Source organism: Podarcis erhardii (assembly GCF_964252035.2).
Source record: "Podarcis erhardii genome assembly, chromosome: 1".
NCBI classification, from domain to species: Eukaryota; Metazoa; Chordata; class Lepidosauria; order Squamata; family Lacertidae; genus Podarcis; species Podarcis erhardii.
In genome coordinates, this window is record NC_138497.1 from 86,554,951 (window position 1) to 86,581,883 (window position 26,933).

General features: G+C 47.5%; 1 protein-coding gene across 6 annotated transcripts in view; it reads right to left on the reverse strand.

Moving 5' to 3' along the window:
* Positions 1 to 26,933, reverse strand: part of SPEG (striated muscle enriched protein kinase) — a 109,221-nt gene that overhangs the window by 17,700 nt on the left and 64,588 nt on the right. For all 6 annotated transcript variants that reach the window (XM_081839084.1, XM_081839085.1, XM_081839089.1 and 3 more), the window contains 19 exons: positions 24,154 to 24,312; positions 23,130 to 23,319; positions 20,792 to 21,021; positions 19,234 to 19,353; positions 18,106 to 18,210; positions 16,708 to 16,914; positions 15,613 to 15,736; positions 13,352 to 13,524; positions 12,834 to 12,946; positions 12,024 to 12,192; positions 10,675 to 10,768; positions 7,373 to 7,573; positions 7,125 to 7,185; positions 6,633 to 6,710; positions 3,959 to 4,131; positions 2,570 to 2,596; positions 2,063 to 2,215; positions 677 to 719; positions 314 to 382 (listed from right to left, as the gene is read on the reverse strand). In XM_081839084.1, coding sequence (XP_081695210.1) covers positions 314 to 382; positions 677 to 719; positions 2,063 to 2,215; positions 2,570 to 2,596; positions 3,959 to 4,131; positions 6,633 to 6,710; positions 7,125 to 7,185; positions 7,373 to 7,573; positions 10,675 to 10,768; positions 12,024 to 12,192; positions 12,834 to 12,946; positions 13,352 to 13,524; positions 15,613 to 15,736; positions 16,708 to 16,914; positions 18,106 to 18,210; positions 19,234 to 19,353; positions 20,792 to 21,021; positions 23,130 to 23,319; positions 24,154 to 24,312 — 2,489 coding nt within the window. The remainder of the gene's footprint in view (positions 1 to 313; positions 383 to 676; positions 720 to 2,062; positions 2,216 to 2,569; positions 2,597 to 3,958; positions 4,132 to 6,632; positions 6,711 to 7,124; positions 7,186 to 7,372; positions 7,574 to 10,674; positions 10,769 to 12,023; positions 12,193 to 12,833; positions 12,947 to 13,351; positions 13,525 to 15,612; positions 15,737 to 16,707; positions 16,915 to 18,105; positions 18,211 to 19,233; positions 19,354 to 20,791; positions 21,022 to 23,129; positions 23,320 to 24,153; positions 24,313 to 26,933) is intronic.

Consider the following 26,933-nt stretch of genomic DNA (forward strand, 5'->3'; position numbering starts at 1 on the left):
CATCATCCCTGACCATTGGACATGTTGGTTGACCAACAACATCTGAAGAGCACGATGGAAAACTGTCAGGGACCACATCTAGCAACTGGCAGGGTCATATGCCCACACAGTCGCACACAGACACTAACAATTACACACACACACCACTTGTGCTTCACGGCAGCATTTTCTGCAGAATGGTGTCCACCTTCCCATCCACCCCCTTCTTAATTTTGCTGCTGGAGGGAATTCACAACTGCAAATCAACCAATCAATAAATTGCCAGCACGCTGACAGCTGCCAAGGTGTTTCCTGTCTCCGATACCAAGTTTACCTGCCATTTCCGGCGAGATATGAAGAGCTTGAGATGATCTGTACTGATGCTCTTGCCCTTGGCTAATGTCTGAAAGGAAGGGTGGAAGCAGGCAGGGTCAGAAGAACAAGCACAGCTCTGTAGCTGGGTCAAAACAAAGGCCTATCTAGTCCAGCCTGTTTCCCACAGTGGCCAAACAGATGCCTCTGGCTCAGGCAGCTGGAAAGAGTTGCTTTTGCTCCCTGCATGTGTGGCAGAAGCCTTTGCTTGAAGGAACCTCTCCCACTTTGAGCTACCAAGATTTTCTCCTGCCTAGAGAAAGGCATCACCACCCAACATGGGCCCCACTTCTCTTTCTAAAGACGCATCAGCAAATGGACTTACCTTGAACCAGGGGTGTTCCAGGGTCTGATCTGCATTGGGTCTCCTGGGAAGGAAAACAAGAACGAGTCAATATGTAGATACAGCATTCGCTAGCGTAGAGGAAAGCTGCAGCTAAAGTCCACACTTCCACACACTGCTCCTCAGCATGTCCTTTTCCTTTCCTTCTGCTTCCTCCAGCCCACCTCCAATCACTCTCCTCTCTCCCACCAAAAGCAGAATGGCTTCCTCTGATTACTTGCCTTCCAATGCTCCTTCTTTCCAGGCTTGAATCAAAGGACTGTGAGAGCCTCTCCTTGCTTTCTAGAACGGCTAACAAACCTCACAGCTTAAAAAGAGTGAGATCACTCTTGCACAATCACCTTGCTTTTTCCCCAAGAGGTAGGGTTAAAATACATTACATCAATAAATAATACACTATTCTTGCTTGCTACTATAGTAGACATGGAAGTCAGGGTGAGAGGATCACATGGGTAATCAAAGCTTTTTGGCGGGGTGGGGGTTGTCCCCAAGCATTGTGTCTCTTTGGGCTCCTTCAGACAACCTGTTTACTGAGCTGTCATTCTGATTTGCTTACACAAAGCTTACACAGACAGAGGTTATGCCATGTCTGGTCTTCATTGAGCATTCGTTCCAATTTGTTTGTGGGGAGGTTATACAACAATGATCGTTCACCCTCATTTGCTAGTTTGGTGTTCTTATATCTCCTTAACCATTCATTCATCCCACACTTTCCAGTCCATTTCTCTGTAATTTTCCTAAGTGCAAAATGTGTGTTAAAGTGGATGTAGTGTGTGTTGGCCCCTTTGGGCAGTTGTTTTATTGTGTGTGTGTTCTGCAATATGTTCTTGGCACAATAGCAGTCTGCTAGAGATTTATTTTGGTTTCCTTGGCTTCTGTAATGCTTCCTCAATGCTATCACATTATTGCCACCTTTAGAGGCTATACAGCTACAAAAGCTGAACAAAAGTATACCAGAATCCTTGTGGTATAAAAAGTTGCAGGATTTCAGCAGGAAGCCACAGGATCATGTGTGACCACCCTGAGAGCATCCTGAGCACAATTCATCATCAATACACAATAAAAAGGATGTCTGGAGGGGCCCTAGAGCATATTTCTCGCTGCAAAGCCCTGGCAGCCTGCTGGTGACTTACCCAGGTAGGGGAGGCCTGGAACTCTCTTTGGCCCCAACTCTAAGGTGGCTTTTCTTTCTGTGCCTCTGGACACATAGCTTTCCCTTTCTCAGAGAAGGAATAATTATAGTTGTTTTTTCCCTCTCTCTGCCATGGGGGCGGGGAGTTTGTGTGTGGGGAGTCCTCTTTGCACCCCACACAGGTAAATGCCTCTATCTAATCCTCAGGGAGACCCTTAATATACCCTATTACTTACAGGCGATCATTGACCAGTACTTTGATAACAAAGCCTTTAGCCTCTCTCGTCAGTCCTGTGAACATACTCTCCTCAAAAGCCACGTTGTAGTTGCGGATGTTCATGAGTGTGGTCTTGTCGTTCTCACCCACGAACGGGGAGATCCCTGTGAGACTGAGAGAGGGAATAGTCAGAAAATCATTGGCTTGCAGGCTTGAGACAAGCTTTCTGGGTTTCCCATGCCCTTGCATGCAAGGATGTAGTGATAGGGTGAGGAAATTTACCAGGGTAGCTTTTCAAGGTTCCCCAAGCCATAATTCACACCTTGGAGACAGTAGAGCATGGCTCTCTGGAGAGCTGAATGGGAACACTATGTCAAAGCATAGTGGTGGAATTATCTGCTTCCAGGACAAGGAAGAGCCCTGGTATTTCTCATTGTGCCTTCTCTTTACCATAATAGGGTAGAGCTGCAAGGGAGATGGGAGGAACCTGAACAGTCCTAGCATAGTCCTCCAACCTGAGGCTTACCATAGATATGTGATTACTCCCACTGGCCTGTAAAAAAAGAACAGACAAAATTTCAGTGCTTGGACAGGACACCTCTAGGAGGAGTTAAGTTATATGATCCAGGTGGTACCTATACTTAGTGATCTTAAGGACAGATAGATTAAATGGGATGATGGTATCAGGGGTTGAGCTGCAGTTACAGATAGGTAGCCGTGTTGGTCTGCCATAGTCAAAACAAAATAAAAAAATTCCTTCCAGTAGCACCTTAAAGACCAACTAAGTTAGTTCTAGGTATGAGCTTTCGTGTGTATGCACACTTCTTCAGATACACTTCTTCTTGAGCTGGTTGAGGTTCTTTCCAACTCAATGATTCTGTGATTGTAAGGTTAGGGTCTGGACAATAGAAGGGCTGTTTCAGTTGTCAGATAAGGTGTGGTGGCTTTGTTCTGCAAAATAGATGGTCAAGTAGAAGTGATCTGTTTCTACAGGAGCTAAAGTCTAGAGACCCCTCTGCCAGAAGAGAGCCTTTTGGGAAGGGGGCTTACCTTCCCTCTCCCAGTTGTGGAATGTGCTAACTCATATGCCTGTTTTTGCTCTCTGCAAGAATACTATGTTGCTGGTGGCCCCCCTAATCTGATGAGGGAGAAGCATCTGCTGGAGTATGTTTAATGCTGTGAAACTCCACCTATGTTCAACGTGTACTGTATGCATGTGAAAATAAACCATATATCACAAAACGAAAGCAAGCCTTCAGAAATCAAGTTTATGACAGACCCCTGGAGTTCTTACTGCTTCGAGCCTTGGGGTGCATGTAACGATAGATAGATTAGATTAGCCCCTAGCTAGCATATGGTATGGCTCCATGATCAGGGAGTCCAGAGCACCAGGCCATTCTAGGGTCTGCAGTGTTTGGATTTGTAAGGGGTCTTCAAGAGGTCGGGATCCAACTTAAGGTTGAAACAAATGCACTACAGTAGAATGGGCAATAATGAGCCAGTGCATCATGCTCACACTCCCCAAGTAAGACTTCTAAAAAAAAGTGTTTTGCACTGTCCTTAAGAGGAAACAGCATGGGCTGATCTGCAAGAGTCAAGGCAAAACAAGCTGCACAGTCCATGACAGGGAGCAACCTTGATGCCTCTCTTGTGTTGACTCTGCCCCATGCAAACCAGCAATTGCAAGCCCAGATCCAATTGAGTTTGTTCTTCCGATAGGCATCCCACAGTCCCAGAAAAATCTTCTGGACTACAGGTTAAGCAAGGGCCTATCCCAGTAATTCCTCCTCTCTGAAATTGCCCAATACTCAAACTCAGGAATTCCCCTTTAGCTTTTAATTTCTCCTTTCTGGTGCTCATTTCAGGGATGTGTGTGCACAGACATACATCATATTGTGCAGGTGCATCTGTTTACCAAACATCGGTGACACCGGAGACTGGACTCTGGCTGACAATCTCGGGGCCCACAAATTCGGGGGTGCCATACTTGCAGTACTGCAGCTCATCCGGAATCAGCTCTTGTGCATTGCCAAAGTCACAGATCCGCACCTGATCGCTGCCGGGTTCAGCCAGCAGCAAGTTTTCAGGCTGTGGGAAAGGAAAGTGGAGAGGTATTAAGGAGGTGCCCCGAGAAAAAGCTGCTAGGTAAGCAAAATAATTCACAACTGTGAAACGTGACAGATTCTCACCCACAATAGGCACAGATTACAGAAATCATTCCCTTCTCTAGGGGATTCCCTACAGCCAACATTGCATTATTCACACCAGTGAGCTATGCTGTGGTCTTCAGAAAGGTGTCTAGCCCCTTTTCATGTCCACTACTTCCTCAATGCCATGCATGCTTGTAACTATTTCCAGCAATCTCCTGAATGGCAGAGCGTGTGTGTTTATTGATCCCTTAGATTTGCACAAATCCAGAGAACTGTACCAGCATGTCACATTAAAATTTTCAACACCATCCATCTCCTCCAGGTTGCATGGATGGAGATCGAAAAAGTGAACCACAACCTACCCTCCAGAGGTGCCACAACCAGGTATGGCAGGAAGCTTTATCTGAAAAACGCACCCAGCCAGAGGTGAAATAAAAAGTGGCAGGTTCCTTTTTTCCTCATAATAATTCCAGTGTCGGAGAGCCCAGGTCACCTCTCTGCCATCAATTCTTTTGGTAAAGTGTGATATCGTAGGTGGGGCAGCATCATTTCTCATCGTGTCCCATAGAATGTGCATACCTCCTGCCCCCATTTTCTTTCATTGTTATGTTATATATGTGTCCTAATGGTGAGATTGTGTACAAGGTGTGTGGTCTTCCTGGTGTTATTCCCATTCTGGACAGGGGATGGAGGGGATCGTTCTTTCCTTTTCTCCCTTGTTTGGGGTTCTCTGTATACTATTCTGTACATTTAAGTACTATGTGTGCTGGTTTACATGTTGGTTTGGTTTTATTGTATGGTTCTTGAAAAATCTCAAATGTGTTTCTCAAAATAAAAGAACCAGACCCAATAATTTGTTTTGAGTAAGAGAACAAAACAGAGCTCACAATCCTTTCACACAAAAATCCACTCCTGGTTATCCTCCCACTCTAAAAATGTTTTTTTTCCTTCATTTCAGCAGTATAATTAAGGGAGGGATGCGACAGGCACCCATTATCTGCACTTTCCGGAAACAACTGAAGACATTTTTGTTCAGACAGGCTTTCCCAGCTGGATAAATGGGTCTTTACCACAAGTGTCTACATTTTACAGTTTTAGTTTTGTTTTAGATGTGTTTGCTTTTTTGTGTTTTTAACTGTTTCTAATTATCTTTAGTGCACATCGTCTTGAGACAGCTGTTCAGAAGGCAATTGATAAATCAATGATGGCAATATTAATTTTGTTGCTGTCATTGTTGAACAATTGGGGAGTCAGAAATCCTTGCCAATCTACATCAAGTCACCCAGAAATCTACTAGTAGATCAAAGTCCCCTTTCTGCTCACCCTTCCTGTAGTTTTAATAGAATTAAAACTATACACATATATAAAATCTATCAATGTTTAGTTGTTTTTAAAGGTTTTTTTCCCTATTTTTTATTTTTAATCTGTAAGGTGCCTTGAGTCCCATCAGGGGAAAAGGCAGGGTATAAAACAACAACAACATACTATAGATTACAGGTACCTTGAGAACATCACTCTCTATTTAACAAGCATATATTATAACGGGGATTCTGCCATCAACCTCAGGTTGTTTGGAATTTTTGTTCTCACAAGGCAGTGTGACACCTTTGGCTACCCAAGTTGGTTCTTACTCCATAAGCTCCCCAGAACCTCCTTGCAGCCCATTCATTAGCCCAGTGGAGATCTGGTGGAAAGCCAAGGATGTTAGGGAATTGAAAAGCAAGGGAGACAAGCCTGGGGCCTTTCAATTGTTTCTGCAATACAGGATAGCAGCTCTCACCAACACATTTCTAGAGCAAAGTCTAATTCCACAGCATCAAAGAAGGAACACTTGCTGAGAGTCTGAGGGTCCTGCTCCTGCCTCTCTCCACCAGGCCTAGGGCGGGGCCTGAAAAAAGGACTGTTGCTGCCCAACAGAGAGTACTGTTTACGTTCTTTAAAACTGCTTTTTAATTGTATTTTTAATTTTAAAAAAAATAAATAATTTAAACTGTTTTTATATGTTGGGGTGTTATTCGGCTGTTTCTGTTGATATTTTGATTATGTATTTTGTGTTTTTTATCTTGTAATTTTATCTTGTGAACTCCCCTGAGACCTGCGGATCAAGGGTGGTATATAAATTTAATAAAGAATAATAAGGAATAATAGTTTTGCTGCACCACACTAGGTTCCTTGGGAAGGATTGGTTGTTAAACTACTCTAGGAATTGTAGTTCTGTGAGGGGAGCAGCCTTAGCAAACTACATTCCCCAGGATTCTTTGCGGGAAGGAAGCCATGACTGTTTAAAGTGGTATCATAGTACTTTAAATGTATGACGGGGCCTATGATTTCAGTCCGTACAAAGGAAGAGTTGAATCCCAGCCGGGCTGGGCCAAATGCTCAGGGAATATAGATGAGGGCTAAGGCTGACCACAGCAGGACATGCCAGGGTGCACTCACCTTAATGTCAAGGTGCAAGATGCCATGATGGTGGAGGTAGCTGACACCCTCCAGGACCTGCCGCATGTAGCAACGTATCTGCAGGGGAGTAACCCAGCAACAGTCATAAGGTACAGTCAAAAAAAGAGAGATCCAATTAGACACACACAGAAGGCGGGATTGGAGCCCAAACCACCAACTTGTCATTGCTATGGAAATTTGCTCGTCCTTGTCCCTGGTACTTGTTTAGCTAGGTTTTTATTTTTATTTTTAAGATCTATTGCTTTTCAATCATTTTCAAACTATGATTTTACTTTACCTGCTGCTTCACTGCCTATACAGTTGTTTTCTTTTGCTGTGTTTTTTTTTTTATTATTGCATGAAAACTAATAGGAAAGCCATACAGGCTGAAAAAGGGGCGTTAATACATTTTCTAAGAAATGAAGCCCTTCCAGGACAATGAAGATAAGATGGCCTTGAGGGCCTGTTCCCATGACAGCAGCCTGCTCTTACTTCAGATTCGCTCACAGAGGTCTTCCTCGCAATCCGCTCTAGCAGTTCTTCTCCTGTGCAGCTGTATAGTCCGTCAAGGGAAATGTCATGTAAGTAGAGGCCCCACCCTGCCAGCTTCTCAAAAGCAGTGTCCACCTAGGAGTCCCTCATAACCATTACCAAAAAATAATATATATATTTTTTAAATGGCCTACTGCCCTGGATACTGGGTCTCCCAGCCACCACCAGATCTCCCAAATAGAGGATACAACTCCATGACAATGATGATGGCATTCCTCTTCTCAAAGGCATCATGGAAGTAGACAATGCGTTCATGGTCCAGCTGAGCTATGATGCCAAGCTCACGGCGTGCTGATTTCTTAGCTTTGGCGCGGCACGGGATGAACTTGGCGGCAAAGGCCAAACCGGAACTCTTCTGGGTCACTCGCCGCACGTACGAGAAGGCTCCCCTGAGAAGAAGAAGAAGAAGAAGAAGAAGAAGAAGAAGAAGAGGAGGAGTTTGGATTTGATATCCTGCTTTATCACTACCCAAAGGAGTCTCAAAGCGGCTAACATTCTCCTTTCCCTTCTTCCCCCACAACAAACACTCTGTGAGGTGAGTGGGGCTGAGAGACTTCAGAGAAGTGTGACTAGCCCAGGGTCACCCAGCAGCTGCATGTGGAGGAGCGGAGACGCGAACCCGGTTCACCAGATTATGAGTCTACCGCTCTTAACCACTACACCACACAGGTCATCATGAGGCACAACCCAGACCCATTCCTTGCTCTTCCCCTTGTTTTGCTGAGTTATGGTCATTCTGTTTTGACCGTGGCCCAGCTGGTCAAGGAAAGAGGTCAGAGGGCATGGCAGAGTGACTTCTCCTGTGAGGATGGAGGAGTGATGGAGAAGCAGAGGGCGTTCTTGAGAGAACAGGCCCAGCCCCTGCTGTTTTCTAGTCCTCTCTAGAAAACTTGTTCTTTTTTTATATATAATTTTTTTATTGAATTTTCACATTCTATATAAACACACACACAAAACAATACAAAAGACACACATATAAGGTTTCATATCCTTACTTTCCTAACCCTCTTTCCCTGACTTCCCCCCACCCACCCCCATACATCCCAATTTCCATATTTAATTCAGCAAGTTCTTACCCCTCTCCTTCCCCTATTCTTATTATGTTTAAACTTAATTCTTTTTGTTAAGCCAAATTTTATTTGTCCCATTCTCTTATATACATTAGATCCTTTTTCTAAGATCGACCTAGGTTCTTATACCATAAATTTCCCCTTTTTTGTGTTAAAATATAAATCAAAATAACAAAACGCAAAAGTCATAATTTTTTTAGATTCTGCTCTCCCCCTCCCTCCCTGCCCCGGTTTCTGTCCCTTCCCAGATAAATGTCCACCCATACAACTCCTAGCTCGGATTCCTCACATCAGAGGCCTTCAAGTCTCTGTCAGTCTCTCTCTGACTATTTTGTTGGTGGTCCTTTTTGTTGGTCTTCAGGTCTCGAGGGATATCTGTCACAGTCACATCATCTTCTCTCACTCCCAACCTAATTAAAAAAACTTGCTGCCAAAATTCTGCCAAAGATCCCCCATATTCAAAGTCATAAAAGTCAGTAAGAAGGAGGAAGTCCCAGTTGTGTTTCTTTGCTCTTTTAATTTCCAATGTTCCATAATATCCAGAGACTTCCTCCTTTGCTTTTCTCATCTTTCTCATCTTTCCATAATTTGTAATCCAAAAGACTTCTTCTTTGTTTCCTGACCACGTAGATTTCTGCTTGATATTTTCTGTCTGTACTTTTTCCCCTCCTTCCTCCTCTTCCACCAGCTCCAAAGATATCTTTCCTGATTCAACTGCAGAATCTTTCACAGTCACATCCTTTGTTCCATCAGCAGGATTGCTTGTTTTGGAAATCAAGGTCGTAAGTTGTTTGTCCATAGCCATAGCCTGCTCTTGTAAGGTTCCCACGAGAAAAAAGGCTCTTTCTATTTCTGCCAGTAATTTTCCTTCTGCAGCCATTGTAATGTCACTGATTCCCCCTAGGGGGGTTCCAGTTACTCAAAGTTCTTTACCAACAGTCTTTTACTTTGTTATTTACTTTGTTTCCAACCACTTCTAGTTAAATGTAACACCTTTAGTCCAGAGAGATATAAAGTAATTCAATTCTTATCTTTATCCATCCGTTTGACAGCTCATTTGACAGCTGTCAAACTCCTGTTCTTTTGCGCTAGGTTCATACGCGGGACACTCCCGGGTCCGGGGGGGGGGTACACAAAAATTTCAAATTCCTCTCTTCCCTCCGGCATAAAAAGAAAACTTATTCTTTCAAATTCATGGAATATCTTGTCAATCTCAAAAGACACAAAGTTTTTTCGATCTTAGTTCTTCACTCCTTGCTTCAAATTATCTGTATGTAGGGGGGGTGCGGACTTCCCTTTAGCACATCCCCCCCGGTCGTTCCAAATTAAAGGTATAAATTTTTTAGAATCCGAATTTCCTTCTACTCACGGGGTATTTGTTTCCAGTCCGAATTTCGGGAAGAAAGTTGACGCTCTCCGGCAATGGCTTGCGGCTTCACTCCACTGAAGTAGCGATCTACTCCCAGCACCACGCCGCTCCTCGTACCCTCTCCGTAGCCTTTAAAAAGGCTCTTCGATTGTCGAGGAGAGCGCTTAAGGTGCCCACTGAGTCACCAAGTCCACAGGTATCAGCACCTGTGGTTTCTAAGGGTCCCCGCGTCGCCGGCACGGCAAGACCCATCTTCAGCGGAGCCGATTCCCTCCGGAGCTCGGAGGGAATCCGCCATTAACCGATCGCGTCAACCCGGAAGTCCCTCTAGAAAACTTGTTCTTAACCTGAAGGGAGAGGCCTCCAATTAATATATCAATTAAATGCTGGTAAAGCACAGGCTTTTACCAAAGCAACATGAGAAGCCTCGGTGAAAGGCTCTAATCCCAGAGCAAACTTCCAGGGTTGAGGCTGTGCCACTATCATCAGCAGAGTCTTCTGGAAGCGGGAGGCTTCGCCACAGTTCAGGGACAAGGTGGTAGTACAGGCAGGTGTGTGCTGCATCCTTCTACGTGCCTGGGAGTGAGAGGTAATTGCCCCCACTCCCCCGGAAGAATCAATTCAGATTAAATCCCCATATGTGAGTAAAGGTGGAAAAGCAGCAAGATACTGCCACTGCCTTACTTTGTGAGCTTCTGGCAACTTCACTGAGCCTCAGGGATCAGCAAACTGTACACCAGGGGGACAGACCTGGTCAACCCATGGGTGGACCTGTGTTTGTAAGTCCAACAAAACTCTTGTGGCCAAGTAGTGCATCTGTTCCTTTACATGTCAGGGTGACTGACCTGTGGCCCTGCAGACGTTGTTTGACTCCAGTTTCTATCACTGACCATGCTGGCTGGGACTGATGGAGCCCAACAACATCTCCACGGTCACAGGTTTCCCATTCCTTTTTAAGGAGCCTTCAAGCCTCAGCCACCTCACACCAAGAGGAAGGCCCAGTACAACCTGCCTTATCTTCCTCCTCTTCTCTAACTGAGGACTCCCTCACCTGCCAATCTCCTCGTGGACATCATAATATTCAGCCAGGCGACGAGCTGTGTGTGTGGCTTCTTCTGCCCGTGCGGCGTCAGCATCTGGCACAGCTAGAGAGAACAACAGTGGGAGCAGCAGTGATAGATCAGGGGTATTGGGGGGGGGAGCATAAGCAGCACAAGACCATGACTCCTCCTGGCCCCCTTTGCCATTCACCTGGGAAGTTTCATCATCCTCATGTAGAGCTGACTCTTATCCCATTGGCCCACACTGGTACATTATTATGAGAGGAATAAGGGTTGTGCAAATCTTTATGGGTTGTGCAAATCTTTAACAGGAAGTCCATTATGAGGGACTCCCTTATGGAATTGGGTTTAAATTAGTGGCTCCCAAATCTTTTTACCATGGACCACTTGAAAATTTCAGAGCATCTTGTTGGACCACTTAATCATTTTTCTGCCTCGTGTAGCAATTATGATGTCTTTCTTATATATTGTTATTCCATATAATTCAAACTTTAATACAATAAAATACAAGATGAGAAATAAAAAAAGCAGTACAAATACAATTAAAAATCAGAATCACTATTTAATGCACTGGGTGCGCCATTCCCCATCTTCAACCTCAAATCCACGGACACACCGCAGATCACCTGAATGGGTGAATCCCTGGCTTAAACATCATTGGGGAAGGGATGAGCATCCTCATTCACACTCTGGGTGTGTTTCCAAATGCACATTTGAGAATGTAAGAACATGACAAGGCTCCTGCTTGATCAGGCTAAAGGACCATCTGGGGTAGGACTCTGTTCTCACAGTGGCCAACTGGGCACTGTAGCTCAGCAGTAGAGTACGTGCTCCACATGCAAAAGGTCCAAGGTTCAGTTCCTGGCATCCCCAGATAGATCAGGGGAAGACACCTGCTTAGAACTCTGTAGACAATACTGTGCTGGATTTTATAAACTGGTCTGACTGTATAAACCAGTTACCAATGTTCCATGTAGGGTTCTTAGGCTGGAACAGAGCAGAGATAGTCAATATAGCTCCTGTGATGGGCAGGCAGTCTCTGGTTTGGTCAGGACCACTCTCAGTATGACAGGAGCCTGGCCTTCTGCCCTTGCCTAGTCAAGTCAATGGAATCTTCTGCCTGTTGTACTAAAGCCTCTAGCTCCACCAACTGACCTCAGGGATGCTGGGTTGGATAGCACACACACCATCTCTAGATTTGAACATTGCCAGCTGCAATTCTAACCTTGCCTTCACACTCACCATGGTCCAGTAGGAGACCCACAGCCAACACTGCTTTTGCAGTCCTGGCACCCAACTAAAGCCCATCAGCTCTTATGACTAGCACGATATTACGTACCTGCATGGACAACCAGCTCGGCCTTGCAAGACACTTCTCCAGCCAGGTTGCGAGCGATGCACGTGTAGACCCCACTGTCCTGCTCCGTAGTGTTCAGCACAACTAGCGAGCATTCGCTCTCCTCGTACACAAAGCTCAGGTGGTTGCTTTCCGTCAGGAGCACCTCATCCTATTGGGGATGTTTCATCAAGACAAGCCACTTGCAAACATCAGGTAGGCGGAACCATTTCATGTGGCAGGCTTCCCCAACCTGTTGCCCTCCGGATGTTTTTGGACTACAACTCCCATCATCCCTAAGCACAGGTTGAGGAAATCTCCTTTATGGTTTTCTCTTACTGTGCTGTTGCAGGCCCAGTTTTCTTCAGGAAACTGTAAGAGGATCGAGCTTCTCTTTGAGACTCATTGTCCAAGGCCCTTTCCTCAACTGATTCTCTTTCTGAACAAACCCAAGTGTCTCTACTTAGCTGTACTACTCAAGATGCAGGGGAAGAGAATATTAGGCAGGCCTTAATTCCATACCATTGGGCCTTGGCTATTCACATGAAAGGACAGAAGGCACATGCCCTGCTTCCAAGCACCTAGCCACTCAGAGACTCCTGACTATCTCATGTCGGGCCAAGAAGCCCTTGAGTTGGTTAGGATTGGGGAGAATCTGCTCTGCTGAGGAGAAGGCCATGGCTGAGATATCATGGGCCCTAGGAGTCCAAACTGAGAGCCACTGACAGGGTGGACACAGTAGATGCATAGACTGAAACTTAGGAACATCCTTCAGTCACAGGCAGCCTCCCCAAGACCAAGACCCACACTCACCTTGTACCACATGATGTCCGGGAGGGGTTTGCCCTCCACCACCACAGAAAACTGTGGCGTCTCGCCCACCCCAATGTCAATGTCTTCCATGATCGATTCAAAGCGGGGTGCCTCTGGGGACAGAAACACACAATCTGTTGAAGCAAGGGAAGATCCCCTCCCCTCCCTAAGTGACCCCAAAATAAATAAATTTCCCAGCTTAGTTCACTAAAGAAGCTGCCTATCTTGCTCCCTCCCTCTGGTGAAGACCTTCTCCTCTGGCCTTGTGATATCCAGCTTATGTGAAAGCCTAGGACTGAGAGCAGACTGCTGCCTCTTGTGATACCTGGCTGTGGCTTGGGTGGGCCCTAAGTCTGCTTCCAGATTCTGGGAAGAGCTTAAATGCAAGTTCTATCCCAATGGGCGAGGCTGTGACTCCATATATAAGGATGTGGGGCATGGTCGTCAGCGGAGACATGGCCGAGAGCCAAAACTGGGGATGAAGTTGGAGCATGTCAGGGGTTCTGGGCATCCCATACCTGCCAACTCCAAGCTGATGAAGCAGTGGTCATATCCATGCTGGTTGCTCACCTCGCAGGTCATTTCCCCCACATCCCCCCTGCCCACCCGGAAGAATCGCAAGGCGTGCTGGTCATCATCGGGCATGCTCATCTCCCAGCTGGCATCGCTGTCCTTCAGCACCACACCGGACCTGGCAGGGACAAGGCAGAAGAGCATGGGATGGGAGGCTCAGGGTTGTATTCAACATAGCGCTAAGTCAGGCACCTGCCAGCAGCACAAGGATTACTGCTAGTACAAAAGGACTTTCCCCCTGCACACTCACCCTTTATCTGTTCTAGGGGTTCTCCCAGGCTGGCACCTTCTGCATGCCAAACAGGTGTTCTGCCACTGAACTATGTCTCTTCCCCAAAGTGGTGGGACCCATAGGGTGGTATTCTGCTAAGAGCTCAAGGATTTCCACTTGCACAATGGGAGTTAGTAGAAGACCACCTTATAAATCCCACTACTTTGGAGAAGAGACATAGTTCCGTGGTAGAGCATCTGCTTGGCATGCAGAAGGTCCCAGGTTCATTCCCTGGTGTCTCCAGGTAGGGCTGGGAATGTTCCCTGTCAGAGATCCACAACCAGGCACTGAACCAGATGGATTGCCGGTCTGACTCAGCATAAGGGAGCCCCCCTTTGCCACTAGCAGTTCCTTGTCACCTTGCCTCGCCAACTGCCTCTGTGGCCTCATACCAAATCCAGGTTCCTCAGCAATTAAGAGCACAGCTCTTGCTTCTGTTCAGAATCTTAACACTGAGCTCCTGATGAGAAGCACGACATATTTCATGGGGTGACTCATAACACAGCTCTTTTGATTAATTTGAAACATAAACATTAGCAGCATGAGGAGCTGTTGAGTCACACCTGAAACTAAAGTTATACAATATAAAAAATGTGTTATAATTCCTTTTCATGCATATTCCAATAAATTAAAAGATGGTGAGAATGAATGTTCAGCCAAACACTGTATAACCCACTCAGTGCCGTAGGTTGCTTAAATTGTGACAATTTCATCCTTGGCGTCCACCTAAGATATTTCAGCCGTATATCTGAAAGTGGGAACATGAGACGCACAGGTGTTTGCAGAGACCCATTAGGGTACTGTTAGGGGAGAAAGCAGGGAAGCAAAACTGTGGGTGGAGCCAGAGGCAATGACAGACAGCGCTAACTAATCCCAGTTTGGTACCCATCCTTCCTGTTAAAAAGACTAAGGAAGAAGAAGCTGAGAGCCAGTACCGTCTCCTGGACTGTTTGTAACTACAAAGGCAGGCAAGTAGGGGCTGGGGTTGAGGACGATCTGGGATTGTGGGGCAGCATCCCATTCTCCTAATGGACCAGCCTCCACTGCAAAGACCTGTATCAGACAGGTGGACTTACCAAAGGGGTCATGGTTTGCCATTGCTGAGTTCAACATTTGATGGCAAACCCAGGCTTGCGCTCCAAGCTAAGGACAAAATGGCCTTTAAATTGTGAGTCCTTCAGTGACATCAGATTTTCTGGTGAAATTATTCTACCTCACCTTGAGCCTGGAGACTAGGGCAGGCTATAAACAAGCAATGAAATAAAACACAGCAAAAGCCAAATACCGTATTTTTCGCCCCATAGGACGCACTTTTTCCCCTCCAAAAATGAAGGGGAAATGTGTGTGCGTCCTATGGGGCAAATGCAGGCTTTCGCTGAAGCCTGGAGAGCAAGAGGCGTCGGTGCGCACCGACCCCTCTCGCTCTCCAGGCTTCGCGCAGATCTCCGCAAGCCGCGGAGAGTTGCCTGCATGCCGAAGGCTGGGCGCGCTGAGCTCAGCACACCCAGACTTCACGCACCTCTCCGCAAGCAGCGGGAGCCCTGCGCTGGGCTCCCGCTGCTTGCGGAGAGTTGCCTGTTCTGGGGGCTGGGGTCAGGGGAAGCTCGGGCTTCCCCCGCCCCAGCCCCGCGCCTGTGGGGGAAATAATTTCCCCCCCTTTATTTCCCCCCCAAAAAACTAGGTGCGCCTTATGGGACGGTGCGTCCTATAGGGCGAAAAATACGGTACCTTCCTTGCAGGCCACCCTTAGAAAAAGTCCCTCCGTCGTTTATTTTTTCTTTCCCTTTGACCCTCCTCCTCCCTTTCCCAAAGATACAAGGCAGCTGTTCTCATCCCAGATCTTAACATCATCATGGCACATGCAGTTGACTCAACAGCCTACCAAGAAGTCTGTGAGCTGGATTCTATAGAAGTGTGACTTGGGAGCTTCCCTACCTTCTCCAGGTGACAGCAACCTCTACGTGGTTGAGGGTTACGGTGATGCTGGCCGGCTGCCCCTCCACTGCATACACCACATCCGGCTTGTCCAGGATCATGGGGGCCTCTGCTAGGTAAGGCCCTGCAAGCACAGCCACCATAGCAGGCAACACAAGGAGGTCAGTTTGCTGTTCTAGATCGGGAATATGGAACCTGTGGTCCTCCAGAGGTTGCTAGACCACAACTCCCATAATCTCTCACCATTGGCAATGCTGGCTGGGACTATTGGGACTTGGAGGCCAACTTCTGGAGGGGACACAGGTTCCCCACCCTGGACCATCAGTATGTAGGGGAGTGGACAGATATCCAAGTTCTCAGCTAGCTAGGTTAGAATCCTGTTTTGACACATCAAACAGGAACCCTTACTTTGGGGGTTCACATTCCAGAGGCCATTCCTGAATAATTCCTGATTTATTGTACCCAGACACTGAGCCCGGAGCCGAATCTCCACTAGCCCAGAATAAGCATTATGCCAAAAGTGCTCTAATATGGGCTCTTGGCCGCAAGGGGGAAACCCACTTCTAGCAGTTCTTTCGTGGGATTTTCAATGTGTATAGAGAAGATGCCAAGCAAAGGATTCAGCAACTCTACTTCAACAGAGAAGCTACTTCAAAGATGCTGGAGGTGGCAAGCAGTTCCGCCAAGGGAGAAAGCATTTATGGCTTTCTGCCATGGGCTCTGGAGAAACCATGACATTAATTATATCAGAATCTTTATATTTAGGATTAGAACCTGAGTAAACCCTGCTGCCTAATTATGAGACCAGAAAGGAGCAGAAAGCTAGAAGTGCAACCTTTCCTTCTGTTTTGTTATGGGCCTTTGGCTATTTGCTTCTGTCTGAGTCTATCTAAATATGTTTCTTGTTTAACCACCAGAGCATCAGACTGAGACTGGGAAAATCTCATTTGCCCTGAGGCATCATCACTCCAGCTTGGGGTATGTGTGTGCGAGGAGACTACCATAGTGTCAGCTTCTTTTCCATTTCCCTCCTCCTACTTCCCCACCCCCCACCACCTGTCCTCTTCCCCTTTCCCTGCTTTGACGCTGCCTTACCACGATCAAGGAGCTGCACAGCCTCAGTGGGTGGTGAGGGCTTGCTATTAGCCTTGGCTGTAGCTGTGAGTACACGGAACATGTAGCGGATGCCCTTCTTCAGAGCCAGGACGGTGTAGCTGGTATCATGTACCCCCGTGGCAATCACAGTCCAGTGGCTGCTACCCAGGACCTGCTGCTGGATGGTGTAAGTCACAGCTGCAGGGTCTGAGAACAGAAGAAGAGAATTTCCAGCAGAGAGCTAGTGAGGCTATGCATCATTTGTCCAGAGTTAGGACTTTATGCTATGCTTGTATGCCACCCCCACTCAATACTACAGTAGTGGGGAGGCAAGGGCCTGTCTGTGAGTCACAAGGATATGGCAGGCTGTTGGGAAAACTGGATAATACTCACCCTCTGGATGATTTCTCCCCCTTAAAGCTAATTGATGCCCTTTAGGTTTGCATGAAAAACAGCTTTTGGTCAGCAACAACAGAAGTAAAACAACAAAGTAAGTTTCTAGTCCTTATAGGCTAAGAAGGATATACAGTACTTGGAAGTGTGTGAGTAACACCATCTGAAATTTTCAGGTAGCTGAATAAGATTTGTGGTAAACTGTTTTACCGGCCTGCACATATTTTGTATACCATAAAGTACAGTGGTACCTTGGGTTACATACGCTTCAGATTACATACGCTTCAGGTTACAGACTCCGCTATCCCTGAAACAGTACCTCGGGTTAAGAACTTTGTTTCAGGATGAGAACAGAAATCGTGCGGCAGCAGCGGGAGGCCCCATTAGCTAAAGTGGTGCTTCAGGTTAAGAACGGACCTCCGGAACGAATTAAGTACGTAACCAGAGGTACCACTGCATACAAAATAACAGCAATTGTGCAAATTGGCTTAATTTGCAAAATGCAGCTTTTCTGAGGCGCAGCTTTGTATGTGTGGGATGTGTGTGTGTGTGTGTGTGTGTGAGAGAGAGAGAGAGAGAGAGAGAAGCAGATACACCCCTAACAACAACCCACCAGTGCTAATGCAAACACATTTTCCAGTCAGTGTATGCAAATGTGTAATGCCCCCTTTGCCTGCCAGTAGCACACAGAGAGAGTGGGCTGTACAACACATCAATGGCAGCTGTCAGTGAGAGCGGGGGCCTCACTTGCAATCGCAGCACCAGATTGTGCGCCCACCTGCCCAGTGACAACTGCCAGGCTGCCCAGCAGAGGAATCCAGTTATGTGGAATGGCCTGCCCTCTAAGATGCATTTGCCCTACAGCAGGAGAGACTGGGGCACCAGCTCCTGCACCTGACACCAAATTCTCCCAATTGACACCTCAAGCAGCTATTTCTTCACAGCCCAGCTCCTTCTCCACCCGGCTGCCACTACACTGCCACTTGCCTTCCTGGCCCTGCTTACCAATAGCTGAATCCAGCCACTTGGGCTTGTTCCATTTCAGTGTGACTGCTCGGCCAGTGACAGCAGCTATGGCCGGCGGGCCATCAGGGGGTGTGGGCACCACATCTGTAAAAGACAAGCATGGAGGTGGGTGAGGACCCATCAAGAAAGATGAGGAGACAGGGGTATATGTACACATTATTCCTGTAAAGCACATTTGAAGCATGTTATTTCCCTCCAAGAGTTCTGAGCCCTGTAGTTTGTGAAGGGTTGCTGAGAACTGTAACAAAGTGAGGGGTAAACTGTATACCCATAATTCTTTAAGGAGCAGGGAAATGTCCTTCAAATGTGCTTTAAATATATTGCATGTGCACAGACAGTATGTTCTGCTTTCTGATCAGGATCACCTTTGCCCCCTCCCTAGGGGATTCTGAGGCTTGCGTACTAGTCTATGTTTTTAATTAGTGGGTGCTTAAGTCACTCTTTCTAGAGTTCCAGGACTCAGTGATATTATGTGGTCTCCAATGTGTTAAAGGTTTAAACAGCAGAGAGCTGGAAGACATCTGAAGCCCTCTATATAGATGACTTGCTTGCTCCACCAGAAGATAGCTCCATGAGCAATTAAGACTGGAATCAGGCCCTTAGACTTCACATTTGCCATCCTGGGAGAGAATGATCCAAAATATTACAGAGGGGCATTCAACACCAGCACTGAGAAGATGTGTGGCGCTGCATGCCTGCAATGGGCATGACCAGAGGCAGAAGGAGAACAGGACCAGAGTCAAAAGTGACAGATCAACAGATGTGGCTCTTACCTTTGTCAAATAGGCTGCGTTCCAGCCATGCGAAAGTCGGAACTTTCTACACCAACCCACCCTCACAACTCCAGGCAAGTGACAGGCATTGTTATAGTTCAAGGACTATATTCTAGTTCAAAGACACATTCCAGCCATGCAAAGGCACTTGAGGGTGTGGAGCAGGACAAGTGAGGGTTGTGGCCTGGGAAGTGCCCCAAGGGTTGGACGGAGAGGTCTAAAGGGTCATAGTCAGCCCTCAGGCCCAAGGTTCGCCATCCCTGGGCCCAGGCAAAGCACCTCATGGGGTGCTGATGCTGAACAGCTGCTCCTCCCACCGTTTCCCCATCCTTACCTGTGACATAGAGGTGAGCATAGCAGGTGGCCTTGCCCAGTTTGTTGGCAATGACACTTTTATAAACCCCGGCGTGGGCGTGACTGACAGAGATGAAGACCAAGCGATGCACATCCTTGTCTGCAATGGATGGTGGAAGGGAGGGAACAGAGAACATGTTACAATCTTTGTACAAAGGAACAACCAGTGAGAGCCAAAGCATACAGGTACTGACATGTTTGCTAGGGAAATGATATTAGGGACATGGGGAGGGAAGGTGTAGCAATGTGGGGGGGGGGTAGAATCCTGCAGGTGCTGCTGGGGTAAGGATGTGCTGCCTTACAGGTGTGATGGGCACAGGCAGGATGGGCCAGAGGCAGTGTAACGCAGGGGCAATGACAGCCACCTATTGTCATCCCAGCCACCTTTCGCCATTAAGAGGAGGAGAATGGGAGACAAAGAGATCTGAGTTAACCTGGACACAGTTCTGCATATGCTCCTTTGGAAATCACGGGAAACTGTGCAAGTCACAGCACAGCTCCTGTGAGGTCTGAGATGGGGAACTTCCCGGCAGATGGTCCTCATGTTAATTTGTTAAGAGAGGGGGGATCATCCAATTTTCCACTTCAAGCACCAATATGTTTTGGCTCAACCCTGCCTTATTTTCACTGGGAAGGGCTCAGCAAATTGCCCCCCAGCTCCAGCTGGTGCTTCTATATCAAGGCCAGTGTCAGAGGTTGGCACAGTCGGGCATCCGCTGCGACCTATGGCTCTGCAGAGGCCCCACTGCCAAGAGACTCGGGCCCCTTCCCCTTTGCCTCCTTGCCACAGCCACCTTCCTCTGGCCCAGAGGGGGGTGAGCTGAGCAAGGGGACAATGGTGGCAAGAAAGAAAAAAAGAAGCTGCTCACATAGCCACCTATCCTGCAGCTCTTTACTAGAATCATAGAATCATAGAATCATAGAGTTGGGAGAGACCACAAGGGCCATCGAGTCCAACCCCCTGCCAAGCAGGAAACACCATCAGAGCACTCCTGACATATGGTTGTCAAGCCTCTGCTTAAAGACCTCCAAAGAAGGAGACTCCACCACACTCCTTGGCAGCAAATTCCACTGTCAAACAGCTCTTACTGTCAGGAAGTTCTTCCTAATGTTTAGGTGGAATCTTCTTTCTTGTAGTTTGGATCCATTGCTCCGTGTCCGCTTCTCTGGAGCAGCAGAAAACAACCTTTCTCCCTCCTCTATGTGACATCCTTTTATATATTTGAACATGGCTATCATATCACCCCTTAACCTCCTCTTCTCCAGGCTAAACATGCCCAGCTCCCTTAGCCGTTCCTCATACTGGGGAAGTACATCCCCCCCTCCCAAAAAAAAGTCTGGAGGGGCCCTGTTTCCTGTGCAAAGCAGCTCACAGATGAGATAAATTACAATCACCAAAACAACGAGGAGGAGGAATAAACAAGTGATGGCAGTGCACAGAGGCTGCCTGGTCCAAGGCCTCCCTGCTCTGGATCTGGCCCTGTTTCATGAGGCAGCTCCCTTATGCGCATGGGTGAAATGCAAGGGGAGAAGCCTACACTGCATCATCCTGCGATCATCAGTGCTCTCAATGCGCCGGCCCTTGTGGAACCAGGTGATGGCTGGGTAGGGCAGCCCAGCCACTTGGCACTCAAGCACAGCCTCCTTGGATTCCACCACGTCCAGGTCATGCAGCGGCCGCAGAAAGTCAGGCATGGTGAAGCGCTCCACTTCGCTCTCCCCTTGTTCTGGCTCCTCGGGGATAGAGGGCATCTTCTCCAGCTTGGAGCTGCAAGGCCAAAAAGGGAGAGGAAAGAGAGGTCTCAATCAAAGCAGCCAGCCCAGCCACAGGGCTGCCCTGCTCATGGGACTCCACAGCCACAGATATGATAAGTTGGAGGCATCCTATTGGAACAGGAAAAACCATCTCTGCAGGCAAGCCATGATCAGGTTTCACAGATGCAGACATGGTGGAGAAAAGCCATAGGGGATTTTCTTGCAAACATTCCCCAGGGAAAACAAGCAGCAGACAAATGAGGGTTGGGAAGTGCTTCCATTGTTACAGAAGGGAGATCAAGTGATCCCAAAGGAGCTGCGGAAGTATGAAACAAATGTGGATTATGGAGTGATTGCAGGGGGAAATAACAGATCAATATCATCCAGTGTGTGGCTGGGAAATGAGGATCCCTAACTACTTGAGTTTGATAGTGACTATACAGAGATAAGGAACCATGCCAAGAGAAATCAACCAGGCAAAAGCAGCTGGCGAATATATTTCCTCCTGCTTCACAAACAGAAAACTGTAGGTGTATAAGGCAGGAAATGCCATACTTTCTTGGAGCAGTTTTTGATAGCCATAGGAAAATCTGCTGGTTGTATGAAATAGGTAATATATTGGGTAATAAACTGGGTAATAATATACAGTACCGAACCCAACCCAGTTCAATCGCTTCAGGGTTTTGTCCACGCTTAAAGAGGAATGGAAAAACATTTGCCTTTAACTAAAGTTGAGATGTCTTTGCAATCAACCCAACAGTTTGGCTCTGGGGAGGGATAATGCTTTTCATTGCCCTGGAATAACCAGATAACTGCCTGTTTGCATGCAGTGCCAGGGATATCTGCTATTCTGCTACAACAGATTGACTCTCCCGGTCCTTTTTTATATTACATGTAATCGGTTCAATTGGCCTTAATATAAAATGCCTCTATTTTGTCTGGCTAATGTCCATCGTTTTAAGCATGCTAATTATAGTTGCTGATGCATTGAAGGATTTGTGCTCTGAAAGAGCATGTGCACTTATAAGACCTGGAACAGGAATACAAGAGCGGAGTATGTTGGGAAAGACTGGTAAGGCCACAGGCAAAGCTGATTCTCACAAGAAGACGGCAAGAGCCCTCTGAGAGCGACTGTGTTTGAGGGCCACTCTGGTTTGGGCAACGAGCCAGGCTGTGACGGGGCCTGCATTCCAGGGAGCTTCCTGTGAGCTTGGGTCAGTGAGAACAGAGGCCGGGTCTGGTTCTCATGAATACAGAATTACTCCCAGGTTGAGGAGTTTCCCCCTCATATTAGGATTGCCGGGCCGCGGTGGGGAGCAGCTATCACCACTCATATACAAATGTCAGTAAGGCAATGCATTTGAAACACAGAAGTTAATATCACAGACAAACAACTTCTAGCTGTTTATTGCCTGACATTAATATGGAACTTGGGGGTGGAGAGAAGCCACACTGTGTAGTCAAAAGCCAAACAAAACAAACAGCATTTATTCCATGGGTCAGGACTGTTTAAAAATGGCCCAGGCCTTAAATGTGCCCTCCCCACAAAAAAAGATGCAGTGCCAGGGTACAGTGCAAGCCGAATTAGGAGGCCATGGGTACATTCGCATAAGCAAATTAGCACAGGAAGATAGCTGGTGTCAGAACATTGGCTGTAAGAAATATTAAAATGCCCACAACTGACTGTGACCCAACACCTAAGGCAAGTGGTAGGGAACTTCAGGCCCAGGGTCCAAATGTGGCCCTCCAGGTTCTCTACCTGGCCCTTGGGTCTCTCCCCAGACTACTACCACCCCACTCCTCAGGCCCCAAGTGCTTTTCCCCTCTGACTGGAATAAGTTCCTGAACTGTAGAAATGTCCCTTGCTTGCCTGGAGAGAGGATGGAGAAAGGTGTGTGTTTGGGGATGCAGAGAGAAAGAGAGAGAACACTCTCTGACTTTTCTGTGGCTGAAACAAAGCCTACTGTAGAAAGGTTACCTACCACCCATGGAACCTTTCACCCCTTGAAAGGTTATCCATGTGCTAATGTGGTCCTTGAGTTGGAAAAAAGGTTCCCTGCCCCTGATTTAATGGGATATCCTAGGCCCCATCCTCAGCCCTTCCTTTCTCCTCATACTCACATCTGAGAGCTGGTTGCTGGTCTCGGCTCCTCCACATACAGCTCAGCGGTGCACTCGGCTCGGCCATGTTTGTTGCTGGCGCTCACTCCGTACTGGCCCTCGTCCTCGGAGCTCACGTGCAGGAGCAGCAGCGAGTACAGCCCGCCGTCCTGCTGTAGGCGCATGGTTTCCCCCTCTTGCACAGGCTGGCCTGCATCAGACACATCTCAGTCAGAGAGGCCTGGTCCGAAAGCAGGAGGAACCAAGGCAGGCTTTATCCTTAACGAAACCAAGCCTTCCACTGGTTTAGGGCCTGGAACGGGGAGGTGGCATCCCTCTATCCCTTGGGCCACGATAGGGAACGGAAATAAAGACAGAGAGGCCTTGCCCAGCCCCACCCCAGAAGAGTAGCTATATTGAAATTTATGACATGGGGTAGGTAGGCCACACTGCCCTACACATGCTAGTTTTGCTACAAATGTGGGAGAGCTCTTTTGCCAGCAACCGGCTCCCAGTCTGAAGAAGAGGGCGGCATCCAGCACAGCTCAGGATCCTGAATAAAAACTTGTAGATCAACTTTGTCATCCAGAGCAGCGGCTGAGTTTGTAGCTGGAAACAGAGTATGCAGAAAGGCCTGCTGTGCACTTGAGAACTGTAGACACTCCAACAAGACAGTGAAGAGAACACTACAGAGGCATGTACATGGGTGCAACCCCAGCCAAACTCCATAGATACTGAGAGGTAGGGACTCTGTGCCCAGTCCTTAGGTGGACACATTTGACCATAATCAGATGTGCTGGTTTCAATTCAAGAAGCTGATTGATGGTCTGCCCCTGCCCCCTCCTCCCAGTTGTCATGGTTTCCAAAAAGGAACGTGGAGTGGGGAGCAGCTTGACCCTGCGGCCTGATCTCTCTGCAACATCAAGGCCACCATGAATAGATGGGCACCAATCCCACACTCTATTGTCCTCCCAACCCCCCAAAAGCTGATTTTTGAATTCCCTGTTACCCAGAGCCTCCTGTACTGGGAGATGGAGGCTATTACCGAAGCGTGTCCAGGTGACAACTGGTGTGGGTTTGCCGCTGATCTTGCAGTCGAACCGTGCCATCCGCCCCTCCACCACAGCCACGGCCTCCAGCTTGCGGGTGAAGAGTGGCTGCTGCGAGGGCAAGACCGTCAGCTTGGCGCTGCATGTCAGCTCATCTGCAAGGCACAGCGAAGGGTCAGCTACAGTGGAGGGCCCTGGATAAATCTTCCCTTCCCTTCTGAAAGCAGCCTCAGTGTCATGGATGGAAGGCACAGTAGGGGAAGCAGCTGGCAGCAGATTGTGTGACTGGACTGCTATACCCTTGGGCATGGGGCACTTGTGCGAAGTTGTGAGCAAGGGAAACGTTGGGGGCAAAAGAGCAGGAAGGAAGTTCTTTGGGCATAGGGTTGGAGTTATTAAGGAAGAGGAGAGTTCATAAGCGAATTGCTCCTGCTTCTTTCTGGGCACTGTCTTAAAGCTGACCCTGGCTTCCAATTCTCCTTGTGACCATTAGATCCTAATGCTTGGAGGTAGGTTATTTTTATGATTCATTTACTTATTAATGCAATATAATTATTTGCTATTCTTCCTTGTGAAAATTCTTGCTAATCTTTTGATAACACCTTGAGCCACTTTGGCTAATTTCTTGTGGGAAAGCAGCATACAAATAAGCAGGCGAATGAATGAATTATCCAACTTTTTAAATGGTTCTGCTCTTCTGCACTGAATGCCACTCTTTCTGATGCACAGAAATGAAACAGGGAAAGGTGTGTGCTTGCGTTCTCTCTCTCTCTCTCTCTCTCTCTCTCTCTCTCTCTCTCTCTCACACACACACACACACACACACACACTGCTTTATCTCCAAACCACAAAAATCCTCAGCTGCTAAATTTCTGTATGTCAGGTTGCTGTTATAGGCACAGGATCCAGGCCAGGGTGTGGGTAAGAGGAGAAAGTGGCAACAACCCTCCTTAGAACATTCCTGCAAAAGCTGCCAGCCTCTGTTCAAATCACTAAGGTAACAGAATCTAAGCCCTTTTGTATGGGTAGGCGTCAGGTTTGCCAGTTTCCCTCCCCTCCTCTGCAACTCCCTCCAACATCTGTTCATTGGCTTTGAATCTGTCATCTGACAGGGCCGTCAGAGGATGTACTTGAGCATGTCTGAGACTAGGAGAGAGAGGGAGAATGTAAATAAAAGTCATTTGCCTCCCTAATCAGGTTGCCACTACTACTGTACAGGCCTCTCTAATAGTGACAGCCACTGTAGTGTCATCATTACTAAGACACTGGGCACTACCAGTGGGTTTAATTTGCAAACAGGTTGTTGGCGATAAGTACAACCTGGAAAGGTAAAATTGTATTTTTTGTTGCCAGTGATAAGCACTTCTGGGCAGTGTTGGCTGGTTCCCATTGGAATTGGTGGGGCATATGGGAAGGAGGCCCAGCAATCAGTGGAGCCAGAGCCAATAACAGGCAGAGTCAGCAAATCCCCCATCATCCTCCCTGCTTCGTTCTGCAACGGAAACCCTGTTAAGACTAAGGAGGAGGAGACTAAGGAGGAGGAAGCCGACAGACCGTTTTGCCCCCTGGACAAGCAAGACAGTGAGCAGTGGGGATTGGCTGAGAACAGACTGAGGCTGGCAGCCCAGTGCTCCATTCACCCTATTGGACCAGCCTCCACTGCTTATGGGGATTTTCTCCCTCAGGTGCCAATATAACTTGTCTCGCCTTGCTAAGCTGCTTACACTCAAACAAGGTGCCGTTTTTAAAGCCAGCCCCACCGCTTCTGCCACAAAGCAAGAAAGAGAGGTGATTGTGGCAAGAAATGGGTAACAAGCAATGCCATTGCAGGCCCTAACCAATCCCACACCACTTGGGGAATTCTTCCAAGCCACTGAACAGATTCCAAAGGGGTTTGGGGTGTGTCTGAGGCAAGTGAAATAGGACTGCTCAGCTCCTTTCTCTCATGGAACTCCTGGTCTGGGGCTAGAACTCTGGTGCCTAGCTAAAAGCACCAGTGGAGTTCCTTATTGCAACTGTTTGATAGCGGAGTAGCTGTGCATGGCCTTGGGTGCTAGAGGGCACAATGACATAGCATCTGAGCGACAAACAGGTTCAAGGCTTGGTGCAAACTCTTAAGAGGTATGGCTATCCCCTTCCCTGGAAAAAAAACTGGTGCTTGGATGTCTTCTGCTACATACACACTGTGTCTTTAAAGCATATTCAAAGCACATCCCAAGGATTCAGGGAACCCTCACAGAGCTACCATTCCCAGTACCCTTAGCAAACTACAGTTCTCAGGATTCTTTGGGTGAAGGAAATGTGCTTTAAGTATGGTTTGTACACAGCCTTCTTTTCTGAATGTGAACTGTGTGCTCATATGAGCTTAGGGTGGAGGCTTTCCCTTTGCCCACTTTTGCAAGCTAGCCGCTCCGCATGTAACCTCTCCACGCACGAAATGACCTTTTCAGCCTGGCCACATAAAAGCAAGCAAGCAGGTCTGTGGAGGTTATTCTTGGCTGTATTATTTGTCCTGCCAGTTCAGAAGCTCGGTACATACCTAAGGTATAAGGCCTACTATATTAATATATTTCTTTCCTTCTCTGCTGAAGCTTCTTGTCCCTTAATACAGGTCCAGAAAGCAACTCTCAGCTAGGGACTCAAATCCAGGATTGTAACCCAGAGAGGACTGGCACGGCCACACAGTTGCATCCTTTACTATACTTCTTGCCCCTTTGACTCCCTGTCCCCCAACCCATAAACTGCCCAGGAATTTATCTCAGCTCACCAGTCTGGA